Source organism: Sylvia atricapilla, chromosome 8 (genome assembly GCF_009819655.1).
Source record: "Sylvia atricapilla isolate bSylAtr1 chromosome 8, bSylAtr1.pri, whole genome shotgun sequence".
In the NCBI taxonomy this organism is placed as follows: domain Eukaryota; kingdom Metazoa; phylum Chordata; class Aves; order Passeriformes; family Sylviidae; genus Sylvia; species Sylvia atricapilla.
The window spans coordinates 29,312,272-29,333,664 of NC_089147.1; the positions used below are offsets into that span (position 1 = coordinate 29,312,272).

The window sequence follows — 21,393 nt, forward strand, 5'->3', positions numbered from 1 at the left end:
TACCAACTACAACACAGCCTTTCCTCTCCTTCTTGCAGATCTCCTGGTGCACGTGACCTGAAGTACTCTGAGACCACAGAGAGCTCAAAATACCATGGATTAGGCACATGCAACCTTTTTTACACTTCACAGCCTTGTGGATGGTGGTTTTCCCTTTGTCCCCATCCACTGCCTGCTGCAGCCCACCACACCCTCACACAGGCCTCCTGCCTTCCTCCAGAGCCACAAAACATCCACAAATACGATGGGTGAGGAGCGACCTGCTTTTACAGTCAGTGGCCTTTGCTTGTGCCTCATCAGAGGGAACACTAAGCCTTTCCAGCTGCAGCTCTCTATCTACAGCTTCACAAGAAAACTCAAAAACTTTTGAGTTATCTTGTGCTGAGAAATGAGGCACCTCACATTTCCCAGCTGAAATGACATCAGCTGCCCTCTGACACAGGGTGTTATCCATCACAGGTCACCACAGCAAGTCAGAATTGCTCCTTTCCACTACAAATTAGCAACATAAATGGATAGGAAATTAAGAAAAAAACCACAAAAAACAGGGTTAAAATTGTCAGTGTGCAAAGTAGATCTTCTATGGTGTTGTAGTTTTAATTTGGTTTTCCAAATTAAAATATGGTTACATTTTAATGCCTTTAGAAAACCAGGAATTCCCCCTGGGTTTCTGGTGTGCTCTGCTGTCCTACAAGATGCCTCTTTGTCCCTTCACAGCTGGAGTCTTGCAAGCCTAAGGATGCTAATAATAACAAAAAAAGTAAATGTTTGCACTTACAGCTTCATATTGGGCTCTGAAGTGCACCTTTAAAGGAAGGCACAAAACAAAGGGAAAACCTTTCCTAGTCATGTGCTGCGCTGATTTAAATGCTGACTGAGCAGCTGATCACACCAGGACTGTGAAGGTTCATTGCCAGTCACATGGACTTGGTATTTCTTCTTGCTGTCAATGACAGAACTTACCACCATCTCTGAGCTCTCCTCCCAGCCCATCAGTGGAGTGCAATTTTAATCAGAAAAATTACACTTATCTGATTTCAAATTTCACTTCCTTGATTTAAAACAAACTAGAACACTTTTTTTACCAAAACATTCAGATTAACTTGGAATTTAGTAAGATAGTTCATCTCAATCCTCAACTGAGAGCAAACTCTGGGAAGAGCTTAATATTGACACAGAATGTGTGAATAGGACAGAAGCTGAAAACAGTCAGACTGCTGTAGCAGAAATTTCTTATACAGTCTGGAAAACCCCTTCAGCATTAGAGGTTTTTAAGGAAAGAGCATAATGGTGGGTTTTTGCATACTGAAATTGTCATCAGCACCACTTGCATTGTTTTTACCACTATTTACCAAATTCTGGAAGTATGGGAAGATTGTGGTGTGCATTTGAAGATTCTCACATGCAACTATGCACCAACACCAACCAACATGTTGTATGCTAAAACACTCAATATCCTCCCCTGTATTTTTCTCCAATTCAGAACTGGAGCTACAACACAGCAGAATTCCTGCAGAGAAAAGTTTTATATTCTAGTAGCAGTTACTGGGATCACTGAGGCTTGTATAGATGCTTCAGAAACTAAAGATAAAATTGTCCAATCAGATGCTTTCCAGGAAACCCTCAACAGTGTACCATTTCCCATCTTTTTTTCCTCCTCTCCTTAATGATAGTAAGACTTATATTGTGCTATTTTAGCTCTCGTGTGCTTTAATATACTTAACTTTCTTCAGGGTTGAGATGTATAAAATGAAACCTAGAAGAAAAGAAGGAAGACTATGGAAAGGGGCTCTTATGGCAAACTACCACTGGGGAAACAAAGATGTTTTTCTCTTATGCTACTGTCACTTAGATACTGCCTGCTCTTTTTGATGGGCTAATGGTGTTCTGCTTCTCAGCCTCAGGGTCATCATTAATGCATGTTGTCCTCACACCACCCTCAAAACCACCAAATCCTTTCCTAACCTTCCAGTAAGCAAACTTTCTGCAGACAGAGCCCACTCCCAGTGGAGCTGAGCTCTTCTCTAGGATAAGGAGTGCTGTGCATCAGGAAGGCTTTTCCCAGGGCTGGATGCAGTTTTATGGCACAGTGAAGAGCTCCTGTTTGCTTTGGCAAGAAAGATACAGGGAGAGGTCATCTTCACAGAGAGGATTTCCTGGCTACCTCCATCTTCTGACTTGCTCCAGTCCAGAGTGGATGTGGGGGTCACAGAGGTTTCTTCCAGCTGTTGCTCTGGAGAATTTCATCCTCCCTTCATTTCTAACCACTGTTTTCCTCAGAGGCAGGTGAAACTTCAAAGGCATTTCCTCCCCTAAACAGACCTTTCCACTGGAAGATCATCTCAGACAGAAGAATGCTATCTGAAGACTGTGTAAACCCCCAAAAGGCAACTTTTACCTAAATAAAATTCCCCGTTTATTCAAAACACCTTCAAAATCATTAAAACTCCAGGGAAGACCTCTGACACAGTCTGATTTAAAGGCACAAGTGGCTAATAAACGATAGTTTTAAAATGACAGGAATTTGGTTTTCCTGTTGAAAAAATTGATAGAATAGATTCACTTAAAGGTATCTGGCTGCCTTTCAGCTTGTAACTAGGAGTCATCACACCTCTCCAACGTCAAGTGGCACTGTCAGCTAAGAGAATGGTGCCTGGAGCTGTTGCAATGTTTCAAAGCCCAAGTGGTGACTGCTTTAAAGTGTTAATCTGGCTAAGAAAGGAGGTCGACTTCACCCTCAGTTACCCTTTATTCTCCTCTTCCTCCACTTCTTTAGTTTCTGTGCGATTGTCTCCAAGTTAAGAGGGAAATATGGTGATGCAATGAAGTATTTGAAGTATTTTGGAGAAGCTGGGCACATGATAATGTACTACAGAAAAAGGATGATGAGTAGTCATAAAATGCCTGTTACTCTGTAATGCATACCCTGCCAGTAATTGTGACAGGTTTTCTGTTGAGTTTGAGCCCAAGAAGTCAAGCAGTTTGGAATGATTGTTTTTCCTTTGTTACAAAATGGCAAACATCCAGCTGAATAAGGAGATTTTGTTTCACTTGGAATGAGGTTAGGATGGCTCCCAAAGCTGCCTCCTTGTTTATAGGTGGAATAAAGGGCATCACAAGCTGATTTACTGGAATTACTTCCATCCATCCCAATGGGGAGTTTGCTGTGACACCTTCCCTGCACTTGCAGCAAGGCCAGAGAAGAAAGCCTGGACACAGAAGTGCTAAGGAAGAGCTGACATGACATCAGTCACTCGGCTGCAGGACAGCAAACCTGTGAAAGCAGGTACATTCCTGACCCCCCAGCCTCTACAGTGAGCAGGTACACAGGCTGGCAGGCACTGTGACACCTGTAAGAGCTCCTGGAGCTGTGCCTGTCTCCTGGCTGCAGTGAGAGAAGGGATCAAGGGAATATGTGACAGCTGAGAGGCAGGCAGGTGTGTGCCGGTGGGGCTGAGGGAGCAGCTGCTCCGCAGCATCACTGGGGACATCATTTCCTTACAGCACAGCACCACTGCTCACCTCCTGCCCACACACTGAGAGCCATCAGCAAGCTCATCTCTTTCCTCGCCTTCCCTGCTGGAGCCTCTTTCTTCCCTCAGGCCTCTTGGAAACAAACTGAAAACAGCAGCTGAGGAGATCTCCTTTGCCACAGGTCTGCCCTCCTTTCTCTTACATCCTTTCACCACACTTGCCCTTGGCTTCAGAGCTCAGCCTTCATCCTACACATCCATTCAATTCCTCCGTGTTTCCCCACCCTGACTGCACTGATGGTGGCACATGGCTATTTCTCCTGCCCTCACACATTTGTCTTCGCATTACCCTGCTCACACAAGCTTCTTTTGTTACCATAACCCTCTCCTCTTGTTCAAACCTCTCCCCAGAATTTTTACTTTCCTGAAGAGTTTGAACATAAACTGAGAGATAGACAAGTACAATTAATTCGTATTTATTTAACAAGAACAAAAGAAAAATGCACCAAGTGCATTTGACACCCCATCTTAAAAGTTTGCTCTTTGCACTTCTGAAAGCTACAGTACATATGGCAATATTTTATTTGGGTTACAGCCCTTCCATGTCATTGCTATGTCACTCATCTCACATTGTCAGCCATTCAAACAAGGGCCTTTCCTGCAGAAGGGAAGACACCAAACTGTGGACAGTCTTTACAGAAACTAAAACAAGAGGCAATGAGGTGTCAATGAGCAGGCTTTACCTGTGGGTCATTTTCAGTACCTGTTTTGCAATTTGGGTAATCAAGGATCAAGCCAAGGCTCCCCTACCTGGTGCTGATAATTACATGTGCTCTGTTAGCCTGCAAATCCACTGCTCTGCCAGAACCTAACCCAGCCTTCTGTGCAGCTCCTTCTTCCCCCGCAGCCTGATAAGCACTAAAGAACAAAATTCAACTCCATATTACTGTTATTTATGCTACAATTCTTTCTGTCACAACAACTTTACCTAGATTTGCAAGTGCCAAGGAGTGGAGATGAGCTCTCTCTCTCTCTCTCTGGATGCCCCCGCCCTGTACCACAAGCACAAACAAGCACTCCGTGCTCCCTGAGTCACAGCCTCAGCCCACTGCTCCTTCAGGCTGATGTCACTGCATCCGCACTTCCCCTGCCATCCCAGAACTCCCAGAACATCCCTCTGATGATGACAACTAATGGAGACAGAATTTAGAATGTCCAGATCTTGAAGAGGAGGCAAGAATGGCCTTATTACTCTGGATGTGCTCTCCACAAATGCCCTTAATCCTAGAGAGAGCTGCTGAAGCCTAAGACTTATTATTTTATTAAAACAAGCATAGGCAGATGGTATTTAGTGCACTGGTCCTAAATGCTGCTAATTGCTAATGTAGTAGCATTGCTAATCCCTAATCTTGTTTCTGAGTGGGAAAGAGTTGACCCAAGACCCCATTTGTCTTCCTTGCTTCTGTGATTAGGGCTTATCAAATACGCAATGCCAAAGCTTAGGGTGGTATGAAATGCCTTAATGCTCTAATTGGGTGAGTTAAAGGACTTGGAAATCAGAGGTCAATGTTGTCAGTGAAAGCAAAGCAGTGTGTTTGCAATACTTGTCATGAAAACTTAAAACTTTGCTGCATGTTAAGTATGTGCCCTAACTATAGAAGCATTCAAGCTTTTAGCTATACAAACTATCTAAAGTAGAATATTGCAAATTCACTTTTCCCTTTGTGCAAATGCTCTAAGCAGTATTGTAGTACTTTTCCTCTTGCAAAAGTAATGAACATAACACATGATCAAAATATCAGAAGAGGAGCTGCTGGATTATCCATGTGACATAATTCCCCTTAAAAATATAATCTTGAATTTACATTGGGGTGGAGGTTTTTTTCACTTTTTCTAATTTAATTGAAAGATTATTCCAGAATCTCATTAGTTATATTTAATATTAATTATTAAGTAATTATTAATTAAATAACAATTACTAAAATGTAATAGGAAACATCTAAATTTCTAGACAACATTTATTCATGACTAATTTCTTTACTCTTACATCAGCATCTGCTTTCATTTTGAATGCCTCTTGTTACCTTGATTTTATCTCCCTGTTGTCCTGGATCACTATCACATCTCTTCCCTGGCTTTGTTTGGGTAAGGTTTGGTGACCCAAACAGCCTTAGCTTGTTTTGGAGTTCATTTATTTATTTGGTCTCATTCCTGACCATCTTTCCTTGCTCTTCCTATTGCCCCCCTGTCCTTTGTGCTGTATCCCTATCCATATATGTTTGGGCTTTTCCCAAAAACCCAGTTTTCTTCCAGCTCTAACTTCCCTCTATTGTTTCCTGTCTTTCTTCTGCTTTACGTTATGGACTCCACTTCTAGGTCTCATTTCATTTCCTACTCATCCATTTCCTCAGGCTTCCTTCATGCATCACCTGGCTCCTGTGCAGGCAGTGAAAGCACAGATGCTTCATTCACCACCACACCTGATGTTCACTGGAAGCAAGTGCACGGTGAGGAGAATTCAGCAGGGACACATCACTCCTGCCCTGTGTTGCAGCTACAGGTGGAAGCATTTGTGCCACTGGATCCCAGCCCACCTTTTGCAAGGCTGGAGCCATGAAAATAGCAGCTCCTTTTGACGAAAACCGAAGTTTTGGGAGGTGAGGTCTTGAGCTCAGGTTGGGTTCAGCAGCCCAGGGAAAGCCCCGTTCCAGCAGATGGTGTCAGAGCCAGCTCACCAGGTGGGGCCCCTTGGCTGGTGAGAGTGATGCACCTCTCACCCCTCTGTGCAAAAGGTGCTGCCACGTGGTGACAAAGCCGATTTAGCATAAGTGACTCCACACTTACCCTTGCAGTGAAGTCCACAGCAGCACCTCGATTTAACAGCAACGTGGCTACATTGATATTCCCATAGTGAGCAGCTATGTGCAGGGGAGTGAATCCACTCTGCAAAAAAACAAAGCACAACCAACAGATACTTAAAAAAAAAATATCGCACTAGTACTCCACAATTCATGGCACATCACTGACAAAAGCTAGTAACAGGAGCCTGCTGCAAGTCACCACTCCAATTCTGTACTAGTTTTCACTCACTGATGTTTATTTATAGTATCTCAGAGAATCTAAATAAAATCACATTGCTATGCAGGAGGGAAAAAAATTAACATAATTATTCTAGAAGAAAAGAAGTTGAAGAAAACTTTCAGTTATTCCAGGAAAACAGCAGCAAAACATTTGAGCATTAAAGCGATGATCTTTTATAAGAAATTAGCTTCTAACTAGAAATATATAGTTATTGGTAGTATGTCAATCCTGCAAATGAAATCTCTCAGAGATTCTTTGCAGAAGTTCAAATACAAGTCATTTAACGATATTTTCTAACTGATTTGTATAAATTCAAAGTAGATGCAAATGAAAATAACATCAAAGTCTATTTTAAATTATTAATATGGTTTTGGGTTTTTTTCCAAGGGTTAGCACCATAAAGATCAGTCTCCCACTGTGGGCAATCACACTGGGTTATGTTCAGACAGCACGAGTTACCACCCTAATTAAAAGATGTCTTACTGATAAAATTACTTGAGCAACTGATTTTCATATTTAAGTAGTTTTACTTCCTTTTAAAATAATGCTAAAACATGCAGCAATTCCATCAGTCCTGCAAAGTATGAAACCTTATGGGAACTAGATGCATTTCTAAATTGTTAGCAAGCCATGCTAGCTGCCACTGCCTTGCTTTGGGAGTTTTGCAGCTGTAAAACCACCCTCAGATCATTCTATTTGCTGACACCATCAAGGTAAGTGTCATGCAGAAGCCTAGAATCAGACCTGGATGCACAACATGACAGGGTTGTCTGCAGCTCTTAAAACATCTGATAAACACATGCTCCATCAGAGTCCCTGGAAGCTCCATCTCACGTAATACAGCCCTTTTATGATGGCAGTCAGTTCCCAAGAATACTTCACTCTTACTTTTAAATCCTGGTTTCAGCTGCAGAAAGCCCTGGTCTCTAAACTACAGTCTCCTCTAGCACATGCTACTTCATTTCATCTAAAGCAGGTGTCTATCCTATAGTATGCGATGCAGACAGGAGGGAGAGATGATGCAGCAGCACTAAGTCATGAGGAGTGATGATGCATATATATATTTATATATACCTCTGTTGTTCTATTCACCATCATCTAGGTTAACACATTTGGAAGCAAAGAGGGGGAAAAAATGAACGGTTAGTCCACCACTGGTGACATGGATGCGGAAAGCTTCATGATGGCTGTGTGGCGCGGCAGCTGGGATGGCAGCACGCCCAGCACACACGGGAAGCTCCACAGGGTGGAAGCCGAACCAGCGAGTACTTTGAGTGCTAAATTGTTACATGTTTACAAAGTTTCTCCAAGCAGCAATTGCACAGACAACTGGTCAAATGACTTCACTGTACGGAACCTACAGCTCACCACCGCTTTTAGGAGCGGCTTTCATTTCCAAGAGAATCATTCAAATGATATTTTGTTTATTATTTTCCATTTGCAAGGTTTCTACAAGAGAAATTAACCCTGATTTAAAGAGAAAGGGGAGAAAGAGGCAAAGGAGCAAATCAAACGCTATTCTTTATCAGGCATCAGAGGAGGAAGTTCTGTGTAACTGCAGCAGAACAGCTCACACGGAGGGAGATCTCCCCTGGATGTGGTGAGCACCTGGGAGCATCCAAGCTCCTTGCCTTTCCCCACTGACCTTTGACTCCACGTCAGCGTTGTGGTCGTTCTGCAGGAGCAGCGCCGCCGCCTTGGTGTCGTCCTTGCGAGCCGCGATGTGAAGGGCGGGCAGGCGCACCTTCCCCTTCGTGTCGTTTTCCAGCAGCAGGGAAACCACCTGGTCATGGCCCTGCTGCAAAGCCACTGCCAAAGGGGTGAAACCGTCCTGCAAACACACAACGGGCACCGTCAGCTCCAAACCTTCCACAGCCTGGGAAGCGGAGGCGAAGGGATCTTCGCGTTAGGAACAGGGCTGGCCAACATTCAACCGAGTGCAACAAGGTAAAAGTACCCTGCAATAACACTGAAACTGGAATAAAGTGCTGGTGAACAAGGTTCCAAGTACCGAAAACACCTTTCTGGCACTCCAGACACAACATAAAATTATAAGACTCAAATGATTGGGATTCAAAGAAAAAAAGTGTGAAATTACTCACAAATTTACAGTTGATTATACAGATGCTTATTTATGTAAGTGCTTAATTATATAAAAAGGTATTAAAAAGATGGAATATTAAAATTGCTAATGATGTCTCAATGGTAAATTATCATCCAGTCCTTACAGATTATAATCTACATTTTTACGATTATTTAAAAAAAACCCAGACAACTACATAAAGCAAAACAAACAAAACACTTCAGCTCTATCCTCTAACACAGTTTATATGTGGACTTCAAACATAATAATTGATCAAGAATACCACATTCTCCTAATGCAGTGATGTTCGATTACAATTTCCCTTTATGAAAATTTATATACTTTGATAGACAATCTTCTTTCAAAAAAAAAGTTTTTTTCCTTTCAGATTTGCTAATAACCAAATTGGTGGAGAAAAATAAACCTGAAAAAAGAAGGATTTTATTTAATAGATTTTAGAGCAGATTCCTCAAACACATAAAGAGTACAGTGTGGGATTCATAATTTTACATTTTAATTTTATCCTATGGATTCCTAGAAAACTAAAGAATGAAGGAGTCGTCATTTACATTCTGCTTCATCCCAAACATCTGTCATTGCAACAGGAGCAATTATCTTTGCCCAAGATGATACCCGTAAATCACTCAAAAAATCACAAAGGCAAACTACTTGGGTTATTTATTTATTCAATTTTTCACCTGATGAATATATCCAAAGCCTGTATTATCAAACCTCACTGCAGCTTAGCAAGCAAATGTTCTTTCACTTTTCAGCTGCTGCTGTCCTGGTGGAACTGTGTAACTGTGAAATAAAAGTGCAGCAGAGACAGATAAAAAGGTATATCCTCACTCAACAGGGCAAAGTTGAAGTGCTAACTTTTTAACTTTTGGAATAAAAAGTAATGGCTTCCATACGGAATTTCTCTCTCTAGCTTCAAAACAAAGAACACCTCCATCTAGGATGAGAAACAGGAGGGGTCCTGAAAAAGAGAGCTTTTTCAAAATTTTTGAGGGGAAGAAAATCCAAGAAAATCCCTGAAATTCCTGGATCCTAACAAGCAATTTCCACCACACCTTCCCCACCTTCCGAGGAGTTTCATGCTCCTTTAACCAGCTTTCCCTGATGCCTGCAGCTCCCCCATCCTCCAGCAGCATGGGCAGGGCACTACTGCTACAGGGCATGGGCTGTGAAAGATGCTCTGCAGCCCTGAAGGCCAAAAACCCTCCCTGGGCATCCCCAGGAGAGGGCTCTGGCAATATTGCTCTGCTTCACGAGCAGAAATGGGGGCTCTTGCCTGGAGAAACCCTGGAGACCTTGGCTTCCTGCTCCATTTACACATCCGAAAATTCAGCCGCTTCACAGTAAAGTGATGTAGACACCCACAACATCTCTTCTTGAAGGGAAATAGAATCGACTATTTTTCTCTAATTAGATTAAAACATCATGATTGAATAGTTACTTTTAAAGCATATTTAGTTAAATGGCAATACTTTAGTTACAAAAGTTTTTGCACTTACAATGATAAAGAGAAATCAGATTTATAAGAAAATTTGCACCAAGAGAAAATAAGAAAGAGCCCATAAGTAACTACCTCAAACAAGGAAGGCAATAAAGATGCCACTGTTTTGCAGTCTGCTATCTTCAAAGGAATTCTCCATGGATAAAATTAGATTGAACCTTATCATCAAGCTGAGATGGAAAAAAGCTCAACCTAAACGGACATACAAAGCTCAAGGGAAAAACAATACCAAACAAATAAACAAAAAAACCAACTCAATCAAATACCCCTTCAAAATTTTTTAAAAAAAAAATCTCTCCAGAAAAATCATACAGTGGCAAGAATATTTTCAGAATTCAGAACCTACTGTACATCTCTAGAAGTCCCATGTCTTCTTTCTTTCCAAGTTTTTACAAAGAAATAGAAATTAGTGCCCTGAAAACTAATTTTCAATTAATTTTCCAGATGTAAAGTATTTTATTTTGGTATTTCTGGAATTTCATATTCTTGAGCATTTCCAAAAACTTCTGATGCATGCTTCTAGTTACAACTAACTTTCAGTGATTTTGGAAACACTGTTTTCATCCATTAGCAATTCATCTTTCACAGTGGAATAAGGAGTAAGATTTCCTTTCTACACCATTATACATTGATACTATGAGGTAAAGTGGCAAGAAACTAATTGTGCATTACATATTTTTCAAAGACTAGGCCTTTTTCAAATAAGCATAACTTCCTTCATGGAAACAGCACTGGTAGAGCAATTAAATTCAATAAATATTAAAGAGAGCACATACTCACCTACCTTTCTATATTTTGGTAGCAAAATCTTGGTAATAGGACAACTGAAAATTCACCAGATTCAACACTTTTCTCAATGCCATACATTTACAAATATTAATATATTTGTTATCTACTGTCCTCACAGGCTGTCTTATTTGAGTTAGAATTAATATCTGTTATTTGAGTTAGAATTGCCTTTTAAAGAAAGAAATACAAAGTGTTCTTCTAGAAAGAGCACAGAACACCTTCAAGGACAGATCCTGCATCTTTCTGTCAGCTTGAAATTCTCCCTGCAGCACCATGTGGGGTAACTGGGTGCCACAGAGAAGGTACCAACATGGAAATGAAGCAGTTTAGGAAATGCCCCAAGCCCAAAGCAACCCTGGGTTTTTTTCTGATATCCCAGGGCTGCTCCAAAGCACAGGTGAACAGTTGTTCTTGCCTTATGGTTGCCACCCTTCTCACTGCTCACTATTTTTAATAAGAGCACAGAGAACTTTTATATTATACACACAGCTTCCCTGTGTGAGCACTTAACCTGAAAGATTAGCAGTTATGACTAAGAACACATCTATATTTAGAACTGTCTCTGGTTAAAGTAAGGTTTTTTTTTTATTTTAGAAATGGCAAGAGATAGTTTAAATTGCTGAAAAGCCCATAACCCTATTCATTAGCACACTTCACAGAGACAGCTTTTTATTCATCCTTTAATTTTGTATTTGAAAGACTAGTTTGATATAAGCTGGCAGAAATCACTGCTGAAACACATTTTGCTTTGTTCGTGAAGTGTCAAATTCAAACTTTTACCTCTGTGGCAAGGCTTTGACTGGCACCATTGTCAAGAAGAAACTTAACAACCTCCAGGTGGTTTTCTTGGGCTGCCATATACAATGGAGTGAAGCCATTCTGAAATATGAAAAGAAGAGTGTAAACACCCCACAAACATTTCAAACATAAAGCAGATCTGCCAGATGAGGGGAGATCAGGTGAAAAATGCAAAAACTGTTTGCTCACAGGTGAGTTAATGGCATGACCTACACTGGCTTAAATGAAGATGGGAGAAGGGTAGTATTATTTAAAAAGACACAGAAGAGTCTTTCAGCTGATCAAACACAAGTCCCACAGCTAAGTGAGAACAATACCTTTCACATCTGTTGCGAAGTTAAACTAAAAATCCATCTGGACAGATGACTGGGTGGCAATGAGTTATGATTCCTGATAAATACAGCCACAGCACTGGAAATGCAAAATACGGGACAGGGGAAATACAATACAAGTCTGAGGTGAAAGCAAGAGCAGTGACTCTTCAGAGTAATTGACATTTTTTTCTCTTCTTTCCATTAGCTTTGACTTCTCTTTCACTTGTGCCAGCTGCTTCTGCCTTCCATCTCCTCACAGAGCTGCCTTCTGAGCACACTCTGCTGTGGGCACTGAGCTACTTCGTATTTCAGGCACCAGGAGATGTGAGGATCATTGGTTCTCAGCAGTCTGAGACAGAGGTTTATCAGTGTTTCCAACCACATTACAGCATCTCTCAAATTATGCTTAAGTGACTGATTTCAATCAATGCAATACAAGTATTAGAGGCTGCAGAGCTTAACTCATTCTTTGGCGAATGCCTTTCTCTTACAGTCAATCCTTTTGTCTTTGTCTTAACCATAAGCAGGTCACAGCCTGTCAGAAATCAAATTTTTTGGGATTAATATTAAGGCAACGTATTTTTGACTTTTTGTTCTGAGAATTTCTGAAATCTCTGCTACAGTTACACAGGACGCTGACCTACATTTGGCAGAAAACCAACGGGGCTGAAAGCAGACGAGCTGAGAGGAGTTTGGCCATATGTTTCCATCAAAGGGAAAACATCAGCGTTCCGGGCCGTGGAGGGACGTGGAGGGAGACCACAGCCTCAGAGCTCTGGCAGTGAAACTGGGCTGAGCTGTGGCAGTGGAGCAGCTGAGAGACACCTGACTGTCACAGCAGAGGGGCACAGGGGCAGGGCACATGGCCAGCACCGGGCACAGGTGACCTGAGGCCAAGCACGCGGTGGCACTGGCAGCGGGGACAAAGAGGAGGTGGCAATAAAGGACAGCTGGAGAGGAAACGGGTGTTTGATCCAAGAGGAGCTTTGCCACCAGCGAGGCACTGAGCAGCTGTGAAGCCACATGTTTACAAGGGCTGCACAGGCGGCAGGGCTGGCTGCTGGTCCAGGGGGCTGATGTTTTGGTCTCTGCTCAGGAGAGCACAAGGCAGCGCTGGAGTGCCCACGGCCAGAGCTAGAAATGTGTTAATGCACTCTCCACAAAAGGAGTTCAACAGCTCAGTTACCGTACAGTCAAAATCCTATTTAATTAAAAAACAGAGAGGCCAGGAAGCACTTGCTAAGTGTATACCTCATATATCACACTACAAATTATTACAGTGAACAGCAGCCTGCCATTTGTCCCTATCATTTCATGGCGTATTCTATATCTATTTACTAACTCAGCTGGAAACAAAGATTAATTTTTTAGCTTCAAACATTTGCAATTAGAAAGGAAGCAGGAAACATTACCTAATTTTTAGGTTCATGAAATAATTGATAGGCAAAAATTCTCAAAACAAAATATTATTTTAATATTATTATTTTAATATTATTACTATATTACTATAAGGCATTATAATACTATAAATAATATTATTTAATATATTAAACAATGTAATAATGTTATAAATTATTATTAAAATATTGTTTTAATATTATTACTTTTCTCCTAAGTTAAGTTTATGTAGGGTTTTAAATATCTTTCCACCCCATACTTTACATTTGCTTCTCTCTTTATAAAGGGGCTGGAATTGCCAGACAGCCACAAGTCTGAAAAAACTCATTTTGTCTTGAACAGTAATAAATAGCCCTTAGAAGAGGTGTAAAATTCAGCCCCAGAACAAATTAATGACTTGTTTTTTGTTTTCTTCAGACAGGAAGATTTGGTTAAAGAAGGCAAGGAACAGCCCTGTAAGCAAGTAAAGTGCAGGCAAAGCTAAAGTGGAGCTCAGTACCACAGATCAAGCTGGTGCAGGGCAGTTTGGTAACAGAAAGCACCAGGGACCTCTTCCAAAGCTGAATGCCAGCTGAGGTGTCTGCCTGGTATTGATGTGGAACAGCCAATAGATGTGTTACATGGGTGTTCCACGTAAAGACATCAAAGGCCTCCATAACGGGGTGGGGGAGAAATAAATCTTTAATTCTGGTATGTTAGCAAAGTAAGAGTAACATGTGGCAAAACCTTAGGGTGTATGGACAATGCAGTTATATAAGATGTTTACAATCTCAGATTATTTTTAGTTTCAGGGCTGAATACACAAGTTCTCAAACACAAGCTGAAAAGATCCTATCAATCCCTTCTTAATTTCTTTAATGGGAAAACCATGGCAAATGGTTTACTTCCTAACAGTAATAAGAGATTTTTACCTAAAAATACGTTATGTTGTTGCTCTCTTTAAATTTAAGCTATATGGTTCCTGGAACTAAACAGTGCTGTATCAAGCTCGTATAAAAGAGTAAGAAAGATCTGAGTCATTTATTTCTTTTTTTCAGATGAAAAAAGTATGAAATATAGACCACAAATAACTAACATTCTTGAAATAGACCCCCTTAAGCATTTTGTTCCTACCATTTGAAAGACCAATAACAAACCCCACCCTCTTTCTTTAAAGTGTAATTTTTTTTTAAATGGACATTTATTTTCATGACCACATATTCATAATACAGAAAAATGGTGATCCTGGGCCAGATGAGAAGACTCTCTCTTCTCTGACACTGCCTGCCAGCCCCTGAGCAGGGACAGCAGGAATGGGGTGGCATGCAGGACACATGACTTTCAACAATCTGAGGTTTAGGCATTTTTTGAGCCAGAGTTTTTTTGGGCTTTTATTTTACTGCTTTGCTTGTAACACCAGCACCGTTTTCTCTCATTTCAAATTCTCTATAGTAGACCTAAACATTTTTTTAAAGTACTTGAACCAAACTTACAAGCTCCGCATATGCTTGCAGTAGCTCCATGTGCAAGGAAAAGGGATAGGCTTAACTAAACTTGAGACAGTGAATGATGTGAAACAGGATCCCTTTGAACATGTTCTCTCCCACTCCCCTGTTCTATCAGCTCTCTTCCAGCTCTTACAATTAGCAGCTTGTAGGACACTCCTGGGGCAGATCTGAGCTTGATCTCACTGACTATCAACCCTATTTTCAAGAGCCAACTAAATTAGCACAGTAAGATCTACCAAATATATTTGCTAATATCAGAGTTTATAAGAGGAGAACAATTTTAATGTCAGCCAAGTTGTTGGTAGCAGCAAACAGGGGCTCATGGCTTTACCTGAGACTGTGCATTGACATTGGCCCGATTTGTGACCAACACTTTGACGACTTCTGCTTGTCCAGCGAGGGATGCTATGTGCAATGCTGTGTTTCCTTTCTGGAATTAGAGACAGTGACGTTTGAAAAGAGTACAAAACCTGAGCTTGAATACACAACAAAACAATCAAGAACATCTGTCACTTTAGAACACTATATTTCTTGCTGAATACTTCTAATGGCTGTGTTATTCTAGAAGACATGGCATGGACAGAAACCAAAGCAGGAATCTACAGTTTGTTGTGCAAATTTCCTCCTTAGCAATCTGTGACATTTACTATCATCTACCATCACACATAACTGTTTCTATTAAACACTTACTGAGACCCCCCCAGCAGTGGAAAATGGGCAATTACTGCTGCAGCAGTCTGTAATCACTTGGCCAACACCTCGTGCCCAGGCCAGTGTGAGCAAGGGAACAAGCAGATAGGCCTGACTGACCTTTGTGGCTGCATCCACACTGGCACCTCGCTGGATCAGCTCAGAGACAACCTCCACGTGCCCTTCTTTGGAAGCGAGATGGAGAGCATTCAACCCATTCTGATTTGAAGAAAGGGAGAGGGAAAAGAAAAACAATTAGGAGGATTACCAAGTGTTTTCCAGCTTACCAAGCATATAAGGGGACAAACTATTCCTATCCCACTGCTTACAAAAACTACACTTGACAAGAACTTGACAAGAACTAGACTATAAGGACAGAGTAAGAATTATATCAAGATATAATGGCTCTGGGGTCTCAAATTCTGTCCATGATCTAATGCAATACAAATGGAATGAAAGATAAGGCAGCACATCCTCCAAGTGCAAGTGAAATGGTGTCTGGGTAAAGGATTTAAAAATAAAAAAAAATATTTGGATAAGATATGTAAACATGGTTCATCAAAAAACAAGTTATCTTTGACATGAAGTGCAAATATAATGAGAAATCTGAGAAACAGTGCAAAAGGTGTTCATCCAGAAAATTTGACCAAAATATTCTTCAACCTGATTTGAAATGTTGATGTCCACTCCATTTTTTAAGTAGTCAAGAGCCTTTTCCAAGTTGCCAGCTCGAGCTGCTCTCAGGTAACTTGCATTTGTGTCAGACTACAAGAAAAAAGGAGAAGTCCAATTAGAAATTAGGGCACAGTATAAAAACACATTTTGGTAGCAAAGAAATTATTAATGACACAGCATATTGTGCATCCACTTAACGAGACATGAAAGGATCCCAAACCACCTTCTCAAATGTGGGTCAAACCCTGAGCAGGCTTGACTTCACACATGAACATGAATTATGGAGCAGTGTCTCACACGCAAGGGCAGCAGCCAGGGACACGTCTGGCACCCAGTGTGGCACACAGCCATGGGGAAGCTCAGGACTAGGCTGCAGGGAAACCACAACGCTCTTTCCAAAGGTGCCATACCACCTGCAATGTCCAAGCTGAACAGACCCAACCAGTACAGTGAGAACTAATCTGAGAGATTTAAAAAAAAATCAAAATACTCAACCTTGAAGGATTGGGTTGGTGGAATTAAAAAACCCACGGTTCTACAAATAAGCACATGTTAAAATCTGTCTGCTAACATTTTGGCTTATTTTCTCCATTCACCTTCATTTTATGGCACATTTTATTGACAATGCCTGTCCACATTCAGTGAAGAAGCCAAAAATCTCTAGATACAGGGCCATTATATAAACTTCATTTTCCTTTTTTTCAGACCTTGTATTAAAGATAGCTATGCAAATTTACTTTAGGATGACTTCAGCTTGAATGTAAGGACAGCAGAAATGTTGATTAAGTCATGACAGAATCACTGAGAGCAAGTCCCATCCCCAGAGGGTTTTAATAAGTTATGCAAATATCCATGGAGGACAGTTTAGATAATGCTGATCCTGCCTTGGAGCAAATGCAATGAACTGGGTTAGCTTTCAAGAGGGACAAATCACACAATCTTTGATTTTATCTATGCCACAGCTTTCCCTGGCATCTTGGGCAGTCAATGTATTTTTGTGCCCTCCTCTAGACTGGTAAAGCAGGAATTGTCTGTGTTCTTTTCCTTTCAGTATCATTTCATCCCAGGCTTAAACCATTGCAGCTACCAGTGCATTAAGATGTTTTAATGTTTTCAAAGTGTGCAAAAACTACCTTTAGACTAAACAATAAAGGCAGTTAGTGCTGTGAGAAATACAAAACACCCTGGCACCAAAACTCAGTTACTTATCTGTTGCTCAAATAAATATTTTTTTAATCCCAGATTTCTGGATTTGCTACAGAGTTATCTCCTCTCCTGCCAACACAGCCACTGCAAGCTGGATGTTGAGCTCAAGCATTGCTCCAAGCCCATCAGAAGCCACTTTCATGTGCAGGATGAAGCAACCTTGGGCTTGATGACAGCAAAATAATAAGTGGGTAGTGCATTTCCCCTTGTACCCATACAAGCTACAGGACCATTTTACCAGTACTTCCAATAAAACAAGCTCTCCCTTCTAAGGAGAAAGCCATTATTTATGAACTCCTCATTTTCTCCCGAGTTTTGCACACTTTGCATTCCCCTTGGCAGTGATAAGTCACCAGCTTACAGCATTCCCTGCTCTTTATCATTCTTTTTCAAGCACGCCACGCTGATCGTTACAAACCAGCTTCTGCAATGTCCTTCCAACAGAACAGTCCCCAAATATTGGTGTTCAGTCAGGCTTTCTCAAAAACAAGGTGCTGCTGCAAAGTACACAGTCATAACTGTAAAGACCATGGGGAGGAAAAGCTGCCTTGACAGCTGCTTTGATTTGGGAGATCATCTGAGTTGTGCAATGCAGATTATTACAGGAGACAGGTCATATTCTCAGCGCTTAGCAACAGCAGTCACTGGGGTAAAAAAACAGGTCAGCATTTTATCAGCATTACTAAAGGTATGAGGGAGCACTGAACAGAGCTGGAGCTGTTTTGTCAGAGGGGAATGGCATCTCAGTTTGGCACAGTCAGCAGGGGGACCAGAATTAACATCAGCTGTTTACAGCTGCTCCTGGGTGGGGATGTGCCAGGGCTGCTCACTCTGGAAAACCAGATTCCGCCAGTCCCATTAATACAGCCCAGACAAGGAACACTGCTCCTCTGCAGACACGTTCCCATCCCTTTGCTCCAACAAAATGGAGGAGCAGAGGCAAAAGGAGTGATAAATAGTTGATAATTAGGTTAATCCCTAACTGCAGTTTCACTGTGGAGGGAGAGCAATGCCATTCCTGTGTCTTTTACAGACCTGGGCATGACTTTTGGACTTAAGGGTTCTGAAGACTTAACAACTCTTGGAAGCATTCACTATCAGGAGGAAGGATAAAGTTAAGGTCACAGTCCCATTTAAAAATGTCTCAAACCAAACTCAGGTGCTGCTAAGTGATGCACAAATCCACTCCTGAAATCCCTCAAGCTAGCAGCATTTCATTCACTAGTGAACCCTAAAAACTCACTCCAAAACAGCTACAAGTGTCCAGACACACCACTGACACTAGCAGGCAGTGGGGCTGGTGAGGTGCTGGGCTCAGCATCCTGCTCACCTGTCATCCTGGACTCTCAGTGCTCAGACAGCTCCCAGCACGGGGCAGGGGAAGCAGCACTGATGTGCAGGCACAGCAGCAGCAACTGGAAGCACCCAGAGAAGCTGCCTTGAACAGCACACCAGGATAACCCAAACCTTCCCTCGGTTCAGCTGGTCTGAGCTGGCACTTCCAGTTTCCACCTTACTGGTTTCCAGTTACCTGAACACGACTTGGGCCAATGTGTGAAAGTGCACGAGCTGCCTTAGCACACAGGGTGTAACACATCCCTGTGCTCCGAGAAAAGGGGAAAACTTGTTTTTCTGATCTTGGCTGATGCTCCTGAGCCCTCAGATGGGCTTAGCTCACCCTTTCTGGGCCACTGTGAGATTTACACAGAGGGATAATAGACTGAGGGTGCAAGAAATTCAACAGAGTTTCTGGGAGTCTCTCCATCCATTTCCACCTCTACCATAAGCAGAAACAAGCAGTGACATTAGAGAGAAAACAGAGACAACCTTGTTAGAAAACAAAAGCAGTTTCAGCCTTTCTGAAAGTAGCATTGCCAGCTTCCACTTCCCCTATAACTAAGGTATTACTTCAGATCTGTTCAGAGACTTTCAAGCTTTTTTTCTGCCTTGTTAAGATATGTCACTTCCAGACTCAGGAGAACCATTGAACACCCTTCATCCAAAACATAATGAATTGATCAAAAACATCAGTCTAAAATTTTAATGTTTCTGAACCCAAAATTTCCCAACTTTACATTTGTATTTTAAGCCTAAATTTGTTGGGTTTTTCTTTTAAATACCTCAGTAGAGTAGAAAAATGTTATTTGCAATTGGCACTGTTCTGTTTAAAAGAGAGCCTCTTGGACTACACACTAGAGCCTGTAAATTGCTTCAGTATTACAGACAGAAACAGCACCGGGGACTAGGCTCAAATCAATGGAGGATTTTAAATATCAAAGGAGTGTAATAATAATGTTAATAATAATTTATCTGGATTACCATCATTCCTGGAAGCCCGTGTCATAAACTGATAAAGGACCTGCTATATGAAATGCATTAAAAACCACAGTAGAGGGAAAAAGATTTTGGGTTTCCAACCATTGCCCAGGACACCCATGTGCTCCCCTCTGTGGGCAATTCTTCTCCATATGCCCATTGCCACCTTCCATGCTAGCTGGCATCTGGAAAGAAGAACCCCACACAGAGAGAACAGACACAGACACTCTGTCTACAGGACATTCCCCCATCAGATCTAATACATTCATTCTTCACTAATTAAACCTCAATATTGCTGAGAAGCATTCTGAATGCTTGCAGCCAGTTCAGATCTCTTTCTCTTTTTTTGTGATCAATCCCAACATGAAATGAAGATGAAAATTGGCTTTTGATTCCCCACGGTCTGAACAAATATGAAGAGAACAACAAGCATGGCACACACATCAAAGCACCCTGAATCTCAGATGCTGTTGCAGTCAGCCACAAAGATTGCATCCCTTCCTGGGCATTTGCACTGGATCCCTGTTGTCAGGCTGTGTCCCCAAAGCCTTTTCCTGCTCCCTCTTGGGTTTCTACTGTGGTTGCTACCTTTTCAAATTCTATATGCAGATTAAAATTAAAAAGCAAGATTTTTACAAATGTTTTAATTCTTGGAGAGACAAACTTCAGATCCTGTGCACGGCATTTTGTTCTGAAATGGCTATTCAGATAATATTTAATAAACAGCGGATTTATGGGAGTGCCAGTACTGGGGAATTCATAATATCAAGCTTTTTCTTCACAGAGAGAAAGATTTCTCCCCTCTCTCCCCATACTTTATTGGAAGAAAAAGGACTGTTTCTAGTTTTAAGAAAAGTGCAAATGTACTCAACTGACTAATGAAGGCAGGTTTTGTGCAATGTGTATTTCTTTTAGATTTGTGTATTTCCCTTTAACGTCGGTGCAATAAAAAAAATCCCTTCTCTAATGTACAGCAGGCTGATGAGCTTGCAGACTGCAGGCTGCCTGTAGCACACAAGAGGTTTTCCAGTCTGGAGCTCATGTTAAAGTTTTAACATTCATCCCAGGGACATCTCAGGAAAGGGCAGAGGCTGAATAAGCTGTGCTGGCAGCAGCACTCAGTCTGCCAACCTTCTTTACCTCATGATCCCCTAGTCCTGCCACAAGATGAAGAGTCTGTGGTACACAGGGACCCGAGAACTGTTTCCCCATTTTGAGGAAAAGCTACATGAATTAAAAGTATTTCTATTATAGCAAAGACTAACTCCTAAATCACTTGGATATTACCTTAAGCCTCCAGAAAATCCTGATGCTGACTCATGCTACGAAATACATATTTGCTCTCCTTCTTCAAGTGCTTCCAGTGAAGAAAGAGATTGTTTATCATGGCTAAAGATAAAAACTATTAGCAAATTTTTACTGACTGCCAGTCCAGGGTCTGATCTGGTTTTTCCATGGCACTAGAGAGCATCCCTTAAGAAAAAATATCATTTCCCATAAGAGAACACATATTATTTGAACCCTCAAAAATGCAAAGCCATTATTTTTAACGTGCACAGGCCTT

At 41.4% G+C, this 21,393-nt stretch overlaps 1 protein-coding gene across 1 annotated transcript in view; it reads right to left on the reverse strand.

Moving 5' to 3' along the window:
- Positions 1-21,393, reverse strand: part of ANK3 (ankyrin 3) — a 196,558-nt gene that overhangs the window by 123,338 nt on the left and 51,827 nt on the right. Inside the window, 6 exon segments of the mRNA XM_066324236.1 lie at positions 6,318-6,416; positions 8,200-8,385; positions 11,726-11,824; positions 15,274-15,372; positions 15,753-15,851; positions 16,296-16,397. Of these exon segments, the coding sequence (XP_066180333.1) occupies positions 6,318-6,416; positions 8,200-8,385; positions 11,726-11,824; positions 15,274-15,372; positions 15,753-15,851; positions 16,296-16,397 (684 nt within the window).